The sequence below is a fragment of the Rhyacophila brunnea genome, unplaced genomic scaffold (assembly GCF_057557595.1).
Source record: "Rhyacophila brunnea isolate RB1 unplaced genomic scaffold, BYU_Rbru_1.0 scaffold_2, whole genome shotgun sequence".
NCBI classification, from domain to species: Eukaryota; Metazoa; Arthropoda; class Insecta; order Trichoptera; family Rhyacophilidae; genus Rhyacophila; species Rhyacophila brunnea.
The window spans coordinates 45212889-45224468 of NW_028232859.1; the positions used below are offsets into that span (position 1 = coordinate 45212889).

Here is an 11580-nt window from a genome sequence, read left to right on the forward strand (position 1 = left end):
TACATATTATCTTTTTTTGTTTTGGAGTTTCATTTTGCATATAAAGTGTATGAAACATTTTATGGCTACTTTGTGTACGAGGATCTGAATATATTTGTTCGTATATTATAACATTTATAAATGTTAATAGGGTTTTATTAAATAATAACTTTATGATTATCTTTTACACTAAATTATTTTATATAATAATAATATAATATTATAATACATACAATCAAAAAAATTATAATGCAATATTATTATTTACAATATGTATACCAAAATTATTTATTAGTAGGTAGGTACTTACAAAAAGGAGTTGTTAGTGGTTATAATAGTTTGTACGTTTAATCAAATATTAATTGTATGTATGTTTACTGACAAGGGTTAAAATGATCGTCATCTATGAAGTTAGCATCATTCAATGTGATTATACAATCTGTAATAGGAAAGAAAGATCCAATTTAGCGAGAAAATTATACTAGTACCTACATGATTGTTTCCACTAATCACAGATAACATCAAAAATAAGATTGGACTTATCAACAGCAAAAAATACAAGATTTGCAGCAAGAGAAAAACTAATTAACTAATATCAATAATCAACATGACTAGGTTTTCATATGAAAAATAAAATGAATATGTATGTGATTATTAATTATTGAAAGTATGGAAAAAACCAGAACCTAAGACTACTTATTAAGTACCTGTGTACTTATTTTGATGTTATGCTAGGTTGTGTATTTAGAATTTTTCAAAAATACATTCTAGAAGATAATATATGAAATGATAATAAATGCATATGGATTTGATACTACTTCATGGTCTATCAAATTTTATATTGTGAGAAGAAGAAAGTTTGATTAAAAACAATATTTGTCGATGAAGTTTTCAATATTAGTAATGGATGAATATCCTTTGCCGAGTACTAAAGCTCAGAAAATCCTGGTTTCACAGCATTTTGCGACGACTTATCTCTGTGAATCTGGGATTTCGGTGGTAACTGTAATAAAAACCAAATGTCACTAAAAACTATGAAGGAATGGGAAAAAGGGGAAAATGTATTATAAAATTAATATCAAAATTTGAGAAAACGTAAAAGAGTCCACACTATTTTACAGGGCCCCACGAACTAACACGATCCCCTTGCCATCCCTTGCCAGACTTTCAAGATGGCTGGCAATTATGATTTATGGCTATATTTATGTTAAATGGAATTTAAGTGTGTATTGCGATTAATGATTATTGCAACCCAGGTACCTATGGCCTATGGTCCATAGATGCTGAAGAACCCCCGCATCGCCCAAAATTATCAATAATTTAATCAAGTACTAAGTATATAATAATTTTATGTAGGTGCTTATTATGCTGACATTAGGGAAGCCGAAAGCCAAACGATTATCTGATTGACCTCGTATAAGATGGAAGGATAGTATCAATTTGGATTTAAAGACCTTGGGTGTCCTAAACTGGAGAGAAGTGGCTTTGGACAGACCTGGATGGAGGCAGATGCTGGAAGAGGCCAAGACTCACAAAGGGTTGTAGCGCCACGAAGTGAAGAAGATTTATTAAGTATGTAAATTGTATTATAAATTTTACTTAACTTCACAAAAGGTTCTATATTACTATATTAATGACGTATTTCCAAATATATCAGAACTATTAAGCTGCAATGCGACATACCATAAGTCTTCATCATCCACCTGTCAAGATTCAATTAGTTACATAACCTTAAGCAGATATGTAGCAAATAGTACAATATATATTATATGTATTTTTCAACAGCATCCCTACAAGCAAAGGTCACTGTACACCACTGGTAGGTAAGTAATAAATTTTTAAAAATGTCAAACTTACTCCTTTTTTCATTTGCACACATAATTACTAGTCATAACACCAAAAGATACACTTTGTGATGTTTGGAATGACATACTTAACATTATATTAATTGATTGCATTAATTTAATTATTTCACACATAATATTATATCACTCAATGAAGGTTGAATACTCACATCGAATTCACTGGAGCCACTTTGGGTGAGTTCACCCGTGTAACATAGTTTTTTGTACATTAAAGCCGAATCTTTTGGCCTTCTGGGCAACTTAGGATCAGTTATGTTGACTGAGTAAAATCCAAATCTTTCACTAGAAACAAATTTAAAATACATTATATTTCAAATTAAGAACATAAGATTTTCATAATATTATGACAGATATTATTAAATGATATGAAAACACATATTATGTATTATTAATGCAATGAGAAAAAATATTTTATTAAATCCGCAAATACAAGTAACTCTTGTTCATCACATTTGCCACATAGGTACCAGGAATCGTCACGACGAGTGGAATCATGCGTATGATCAGATTAGGTATTTGACAGTTATCGACAGTTTAACATAATAAGTGCAGACAGGCTAAGCAGGATATCCTATGTAGAGATTTTTTTTGCAACGAGGAACAAAATAAATGTTATTTTTTTAGTTTACTGTAAAGATATGTTAGTTTTATAACATCTATAATGTTATTAATTTTGTTTAGTTTATTAATAGTGTTTTCATAATTTAAAACATTTTGTTTTTAAAATCCCTCATTGATTGCAAAATTTCGAGACAGTATCCAAAACATATCCCTCGCAATCAATTTACCTTTGAAATAGTTATTTATTATATCATTAGAACACAACTTATCGTCGCTGTAGGATTGGTTTGTCGAATAGACCAAATGTCAAATGTTCACGAGACAAAAAACAAATTTGATTATCCTATATTTAAATACATGGAGGTATTTAAATTGTTGTTTTTACAGCATATTATGAATACTGTATTCATTACAAATCAATTTAAAGAAAAGGATGGTTCTGGTCCATTTAGCTACACAAAATCATTCTGCATTAAAAGGTCGATTTCGACAAAAATGGATAATTGACAAACCAATCCTATAGCGACGTTATAGTATGGCAATACACCATGCTGTTAAGATCTGACGTAAATAGTGTACTTACAATAAACATTGTTAGTCATACCTATATTTTCTTTTTATTGAGCTAAGAATACAAATTGCAGATGGTGTTGGTTAGTTTTTTAAATTCATTTAAAGCAAATCATAATACTTTAGGTATGCTACGAGCGATCTTACAAAAATAGTGCACACTTTTTCAGTCATACATATTTGTTTTCGCTGAATTAAGAATACATATTACAGATGGTGTTGGTTCGTTTTTTTTAAATTCATTAAGCCCTGCCTAAACTAAACCATAATAGATAAAAAAATATTCTTCAGATATTTTATAGATAGACGAATATTTTTTGACCATTATATTATATTATGCCTTAGTTTACGCAGGGTTTAATTGAATTTTAAATTTATAATATGATTGACTAAGTTTAGTGTGCACTATTTATGTCAGATCTTAACAGCCTACCTCCACCCTTCGTCACAGCAATACACATAACATTTAGAAGGAAATAGATATGCACTAATAATGACAGTTTTGAAAGTTTAATTAATAATTGACTTACGAGAAGCCAGCTCTCCATTCAAAGTTGTCCATGAGTGTCCAAGCTGTATACCCGAGAACTCGTACTTTGTCATCGTACATTGTCACCAACATCTCCGCTAAGTAATCCTGCAAATTAATTTAAAAAATACTAGATATGTATAGATAATAGATTCTAATAATTATTAAAATCTTACTGTGAATATTAAAAAAAGGTAAATTACTATTTTCGGCTCCAAAACTTCTTTACTGTGCAGGTGTATTTTAACAGTCTTGTTTTTTACTTGTATTGGTTATATTCATTCATTTGTTTAACCTATGTAATTTATACAAATACTAGTAGTTGAAAAGACAACAGATCATGCTGATGGCCCATTGAACAAGAGGTAGGTGCTTTAGCCTTTGTTCGCTCCAATAAATTCATGAAAATATATAGGTATGTATGTATTATTTCATTATACTTACATTATAGTAACTGATGCGACTGTCATCTTTAAGAGTGCCTCTATCCGAAACACCATTTTCTGTGATCATTATTTCTGGATCGTTATACTCTTTTTTGGCCCACCGAAGCATGTCACCGAAACCTTTCGGCACCACCTGATGTAAGAAAAATGATTCATCTGTACACAAAATAATAAACCTCTAATTATTAATATGTGTTATCTTCAACAATAATAAATATATATTTTTAGTTAAAATATGTAATTCTAGGAAAGATATGCATTGATATTTTTAGTACTGTGTAAATGGGTTTGTATTAAGGCTATACCTCAGCTGAGGCATGGTCTAAAAAGATCGTGACTAGACGATGCGCGAAATTCAACATGCGTCCTTTTTATGATATGTTTATTATTATATTCGTAATAATAATAGTACATTCATTGACATGTTTTCTTTTTCAAGTATATGCGGAACGTTTTTAAGTCATCTTTATACGATTTGAGAATCTATTCATCCGACTCCATCACAAAAGAAATTGGCGTGCGAACAGATCGACTATCCCTCTCCGAATGGCAACGCGCCTCAACGCGGCCGAAATTTCGTTCCACATAGTGTTGAAAATTATTTGCCGTTTCACTTAAGTATGCTCGCTCGTAAGGCAAATCATAAATAAAAATTGATGGTTTTTATTTTATTTTTTATCATAGGGGACCTCAAATCAGTGTGTTGAGTCTCCACGTTCCTGAATCCATCACTGCAATCCCAATATATTGAACAAATGGCTAATAAGCACTTCTTAATAAAAAACGATTGCTTAAAAAACCTCTTCAGGAGCCGGCCAATAAATAATGACACCGGATTATAAACATAAAATACACAAGATATTATTATTTATCAAAAAAATCATTAATATAGCTGACCCGCAACCATTCAGATGCGCTAGGTTTCCCTATTTCCAATGAGACGACAGCTCCGATGTCTTTCAACCACGAAGGCGATTGTGCTGTTGGGTCCAATCCTGGAGAAACCATATGAGTCGTGTAATGATTGATTCCCAGATAATCGGCAGTGCCTCGAATGCGGTTCTTCCAGTCTGTGGTCATTTCCGGTAGACGGGATCTACGCAGGCCTTCTTCCTTGCTCCTGTTGCCCACGTGATCGATCATGGCCTGCGGATATCCTCCGTCTTTCGTATAAATCGGATGACCAAACCAGCCGAACTGGAACAAAAATAATATTATGAGTGATGCAAGTGTGATCATAATAATAACAGGCTTCCACCGCACTCTTTAAATAACACTTCTTTAGTAGACAAAAATATGTTATTTTTGAGAACCACTATGTAAACTTAAAAATCGAGCGGGAATCCAGGATTACAAACCCTAGTGTTATTAAACAATCAGTTGTTTTAAAATGATATAATATAGAATTGAAAGTAAAAGATCCACCTTAAACTGATTAGCAGCTTCAGCCAATACTGTATCAGCCTCATTTTCAGGATCCTTAGGAATATACCAAATGGAATTAATACTGATCATGATGTTGCCGTTTTGCGTAGGCCTGAAAGTGTTGTTGTAGAGGTGATACGACATAGCATGTGCCTTAAGGAGAGTGTCTCCGCACAAATAGTTTCCCACTCCATGGCTGTTGAGGGCAGGCGCCTTCTTCTCGTCACCGTACGCGTCCTCGCAGATCTCGTACGGCTCGTTGAAAGTGATCCACGACTTGACGCGGTCGCCGAAGTTTTCGAAGACCACATGCGAATAGTCTTCGAAGTACTCGATCATGTGGGGGTTTGTCCATCCGCCGAGGTCTTGTAGCGTTTGGGGAAGGTCCCAATGAAACAATGTGACCTGAAACGTAGCAAAAATTTAATTAACAATTTACATGACATTGATTCATTCCATAGTTGTTATGTCATGTTATGACAATATGGGAACGGACATTAAAGATAGAGCAATATCAAGAAAGTGGCTGAAATAGTTGAAGCAACCAAATCAGCCAAGGATCGCTCAGAATGAAGTAGAGTACGTTGGTAAAGCAAATGTTCAGTCAGGGGTGGGACCGGCATGGGAAAGTTTAAGATTTATAAATATGTAGGTATAACACTGATTTTTTCGACATAATAATTTAATCCTATTGCCGAATATTGAACGGCTCGGAAGTCAATAAAATGTAATAAACACAACATGAAAAAACGTTGGAAGTTATTGTTCATTGTTTCAAAGATATCATATTGGGAATCTATACAAGCGTTGTTCACATTTGAGACTCCTATCATGACAGAGCCAGACGATAGCGACAAGAGATAGTATTACGTCAGAGATGCAGTGCCCCGTTCGGCCGGATGTTTCATGGCGCGACAGGCAACATTACCGCCCCATTGCAGTAGCAGGGCTTCGAACAACTGAACCGAAAAACGTAAAACCGTTATTTTTGTTTGAACGAACACTGGAACCGAACCGGAAAAAAATCAGTTTTTTCGGTTCGATACATGATTTTACTCCCCACTTCAGTTTTTGTTCAGTCGTCGTGACGCATCTCGACATAATTCTCATAATTTATAATAATATTTTAAAACAAATATGGCTACGGCCGTGCGGTGCAACAAAACCATTGGTTTCGGAGCGTGGTGCCGAGTTATCGTACAAGTAGCATAAATATTCTAAATTATGATAGAAAATAAATTTTGAATCCAAATAAACACATTTAAAAATTAATCACTCGAAGCTGAACCGAAAACCGGAAAAACTGTTATGTTTTTGGAACGAGAACCGGAACTGAACCGATAATATATATTTTTTACTTGAACCGGTACGAAAAAAAATAACGATTCGAAGCCCTGTGCATTAGTGTCGTTCGATCGATGTCATCTGAATCTGTCGCGGTGCTTGAACGGTTATCTTTATGCCTATAAACAGTAGGGCCTACTCTACAACAAAGTTGCTTGATTATAAATGAATGATAATAATTTACCTACCAAAGGTTTGATATCATTGGAAAGCAGAAGGTCAATAAGATTATTATAGTATGTAATCCCTTCTGGATTGATAAAGTCGGCGCGGCCAGTCGGCAGAATGCGTGCCCACGACAGCGACATTCTGTAGAAGTGCGCTCCGAGGAACTTCAATTCCTCGACGTCTTCGGCGTACCTATTGTAGGAGTCGACGGCGATGTCCCCAGAGGAGCCGTCTGCGATCAGCTCCGGTCGCGAGTGGGAGAGCCTGTCCCAGACATTTTCTGTCTTCCCTGGAATTTCAGTGAACATTTTTTTATGTTGTCAATGAGACTGATTATTGGCATTTAATTGGAGGCAAGGACGGCTCAAAACACTTGTAGTAGGTACGCAGTGTAGTGTAGTGTGGCGTAGGTGTGCCTCCTGCACCCGTGAGATGTACCAACGCTGGATGGAAGAAAGCTGTAGAATAAGGGTCCTCAAACCACGGCTCGTGGACGCTTTGGCAAATAAAATATCTATATGTCAGCGTTTACTTGGCCCATGATGTTTTATATACTTAATCAGACTCACGCGCAGAGAAATTGTTTGGGGGGGGTCCACTTTGAAAAAGTGTCCATAATAGGTTTTTTTTATTGATTTTAAGGCGGCGGGAGACGGCGGGGTTAACAAAATCTAGCAGGTGCTACTAAATTCAACATATATATCACACTTTTCCAGCTAAATTCCCCATACCCAGACAATCCGCACTTTGAATATAGCAATAAACATATGACCTGCAGGTAGGCAGAATTAAATTAAGTTGTAGATATTGTCTGAAAATTGTATTATCGTGGTGTGTAGGTACTAGGTACGCTTCTACTCCTGTCTCTACCGCTGCCACGTCATTATGCATTGAGAATTTACCCTGGAATGAGCGCGAAAGTTCAGGTAAGTAAGTAGATACCTAGAAGTTATTGTATTAGACAATATCTCAATAAGAAAACAATACAGGTACCTAGATATCTTTAACTTGCAAAGGCGCGTCTTCAACCGATAACGTGAAATTTTGCTACTGTGCATTCGTCCTAGTATAGTGTCGATGCGCCTTCGTGATATAGAAAATCTATACAATAATGATGATTTATCATTCAACCTGTGACACAACGATTAAAAGTATAAAACATAGAATAGTGTATTGTCTATTAATTATAGACATATTCTTAATTAAGATCCTAAAGAATATAGTTTTTTTTATATTGGGGTTCTGTGCACTAAACGACCACAGGGGACGCCCTAAATCCTGCTGGATAGACGAGCTCAAAAAGTTCGGTGGATGTACGTGGCAGAAAAGAACTAGGGACCGAGAATAATGGAAAGAGATGGGGGAGGCCTTCATCCAGCATTGGATCTACACCATGATGATATTGGGGTTTATGATTCTATGCCAATTGTTTTTTTAACATAGAGTAGTAATAGTCATTGAAATAAAATAAAACACTTTCCCACCTGATAGATTCCATGCACCCTCGATCTGATGAGCTGCTGTGGCTACTCCAAATATGAAACCTTCAGGAAATTTGGTGTACTTGTAATTATTCTTAGCCTGACTGAGAAATGAAAAACATCAAAGTTATTTTTATAGAAAAAAACTTTTTACGTTTGATGATGCTCAAAAGGGCCTTATTTAAATAATACTATATGTACTAAATTAGGATCACGATACGAGGTAGTGATACAGGAAACCCTACAAGTATTATTGTCTGATATTTCGAATTTGTTTTTATATCGATTAATTATTTAAGTACGTACAAAAATACTTTAGGAAAATGAAGCTTGAAAACCACTGACTTAAGGGCTTGCAATATAGATGGGCCAACTCCACATAACAAATAATTGTATTCTCTTCGACTAAAACTACGAAATCAGCTACATTAACTACATAATATTTCTAAAAAATATCCACATAATACAAATATTTCGTTTTTTTCAGGTGCATCGGGATTTAGGTTTACAATCCCGCTTGATTTATTGATCCTAAAATGCCGAGGAATTTCAGGATCACTTTTAATATTATTATGATATTCTAAATCTACAAAACGACATGTTCTTGTTAACAACAAAGTGTAATTGGAAATCACAAAATTGCATTCGGAAAGAAAATTTTCTAATTGCCGGCCCAGAAAATCTTAATGGAAAAATGTCGCATGTGTCATTCTGAAGGATAATAATTATTGTAAATATTTTTGCCATAGATTCCATCATAAATATTATAATAATTATTATTATTTATTGAATTCAAAAAAAAGTAGGTAGGTAGGTAGGTACCTATTTAATACAATAAATTATAAAATAACTTTTATATAAATTCTTCAAATAAAAAGAGCTTTCGAGCAAAAGTTAAAAGGTATAAGGACATACCAATATATTTTAGCAAAATGTCACTTGTTTCTCTAATTTTGGGATCCTTATTTAAAAAAATACTATAAGTACTCGGGATTGAAAAATCTGACTGGGAGTGCATTTTCTAGGCTGGACAATGTGATGAGGTCTAGTGTCTAGTAGTGAAAAGGGTTAAAAGCTCGTGTCCCAGGATACTGGTCATCTGTATTTTTTTATCGATTCATTAATACGATCGTATGGTTTTAATTGAGTTTTAGTTATTTTGCAGAAATGATCATAATATGCAGAAATGAATTCGAAAATTATTTCACTTTGTACAAGACACAGCTATTAACTTTTACTTTTTATTAGGTAAAGAAATACCGTTGATGCGCGCCGGCATAAAAAAAACAAATAAACATATAAATTGACACTTACCTATTTGCAGTTTGAAAACTCGCTAATGCCGGCAGGTGAAAAGCACAACACAAAAAAACATTCATTCCATAAATAACCCAAAGACAATAATACTTCGGACTACAAATAATTTACGTTATCTACTTATTTCATTACTCACCATTGTATGACGAATGCGAGAATCAGAAATACGACAGTATTCTTCATTTTGTCCGTGTATTATATGATCTTGTCTGACGAAGAGACTACGTCGACCGGACCGAAGCCACTTCGTTTACAGACTGATAATAAAGAATATGTACATTATTAAGTACTGTAAAATCAAGTCGCGTATACGGCCTCACCGTGTTTATTATACGTCATGGTTCCGCGTATCTTGGTTGAAAGTGTTGAAACGTTGAATTACGAGAGGCAATCGAATCTTTTTATCCTTTGTTTGCAAATAGATAGTGTCACCGAGTATCTAACATCAGCTATCGTCATAATTTGACCGCGTTATGCATTTGTTGATGATACGGGCGATTCGCGAATCTGAGAGTTACCTAGGGTTAAAATTTTGTCGTTTTGTTAAATTCGTAAATACTATAATTATATAATATACATAATCAGACATGGTCATAATGCGATTAGACCGATTTGGTCCAATCAAGCCTCGTGCCCTATAAAATATTGAGGACCACAAAAAAATAAGCAGCAATAGAAACTTTTTGAATAATTCAAACAATAATTTGATTGTAAATATTTAAATGGAATCATAGAATGATCGGGAAAATTCAATTCCAATAATATAATATTCATCAAAACCCATTCGAAATGAGTTCATTAGCATCATAAAAGATTGGGTAAAGTACCTACACATTTCGAACTATTACATTACCTACATATTTATTTTCAGCTATATTAAAAAGACAAAAATGCAACAAAAATCTCTAAAAAAATTACAATACACACCATCTATTGAGGATTAGGTACAGCATTTCTACGAAACCTACCCTCAAATACGGGTGGTTTTATGTACGCCTGGGGCGCTGATAAGTTTGGATGCTCCCTTGTGTTTTTTAAACTGAAGATGTCGTGACTGCTCTCAAAAACATGTAATGATCGCTGGCGCCTTTTATAATGTACCGCCCTAAGCAACGCATGGCCTGCATACCCCCACGGAGCGCAGGAATTAAGCTGGGCTAATATGATTATTGTTATGGTTGGTATTCTCAAATGTAGCTACTTATATCAAGGCTATTGCATCGCTTTCTCTTCTATAATATAACATAATCACTCAAACAAATTCTTACTGTACTTGTACCTTTATATTGCGAGTTCTTACTGCCATATTCAATAATAATTATTTTTTGTTACAGGATGTGTTTCTATTAAAGATGTACTTACATTGATATTTTTACTAAAGAAACCTACGTTGGTACCTAATTTAAATGTATAGTTTTTATTTTAAATTTTTATTGTGGGGGGCAGAAAATGAATAAATGTTTCCGGGCATCCAAGTCCCCAAACTTGTCCCCATTCGGAATTATTCACAATTTTAATCAAAGTGGAGAAGTCATGAATGTTGTTTACACAACAAGAGTTTGGCCCTCCAATGTCCTTGCCCCAATAATTGGAGACATGTCAATTAAGTGTAAATAAAACAATACCTTGATTATTGGACAACGTCGACCATCATCTGGCGACTCAAATAAAAGCAGTCAATCGAGGTGGCGAGTGAGTTGCAGGTCAGCGCCCACGTGATGCAGAAGTCACGGACCATTTTCGAGTTGACGGTCTTCGATTTCCAAAGTCGACAAATCGTTTTCATCAATGTTATTAGCGATATTGACTTCGTAGTTGTTATTAAATAGTTGCTGAAATGACAAATTAATAAAAATAAATGACTCCTCGCCAGGACGGTGCGAATCGATTCGCCG

General features: G+C 34.4%; 1 protein-coding gene across 3 annotated transcripts; it reads right to left on the reverse strand.

The window, feature by feature from the left end:
- Positions 1-281: 281 nt before the first annotated feature.
- LOC147072387 (myrosinase 1-like) lies at positions 282-9934 on the reverse strand. Of its 3 annotated transcripts, XM_085947700.1 has the most exons (10): positions 9822-9934; positions 8372-8472; positions 6908-7176; positions 5376-5780; positions 4848-5147; positions 3949-4083; positions 3506-3612; positions 1994-2126; positions 1663-1682; positions 798-982 (listed from the first exon to the last, which is right to left on the reverse strand). In XM_085947700.1, exons 1-10 carry the CDS (start codon positions 9866-9868, stop codon positions 931-933), a joined length of 1569 nt encoding a protein of 522 aa, XP_085803826.1. In that variant the 5' UTR covers positions 9869-9934; the 3' UTR covers positions 798-930. The 3 variants fall into 3 exon arrangements, with proteins under 3 accessions (XP_085803828.1, XP_085803825.1, XP_085803826.1); XM_085947702.1 differs by lacking the exons at positions 798-982; positions 1663-1682 and adding an exon at positions 282-418; XM_085947699.1 differs by lacking the exon at positions 1663-1682 and having other exon boundaries at positions 776-982.
- Positions 9935-11580: the final 1646 nt, after the last annotated feature.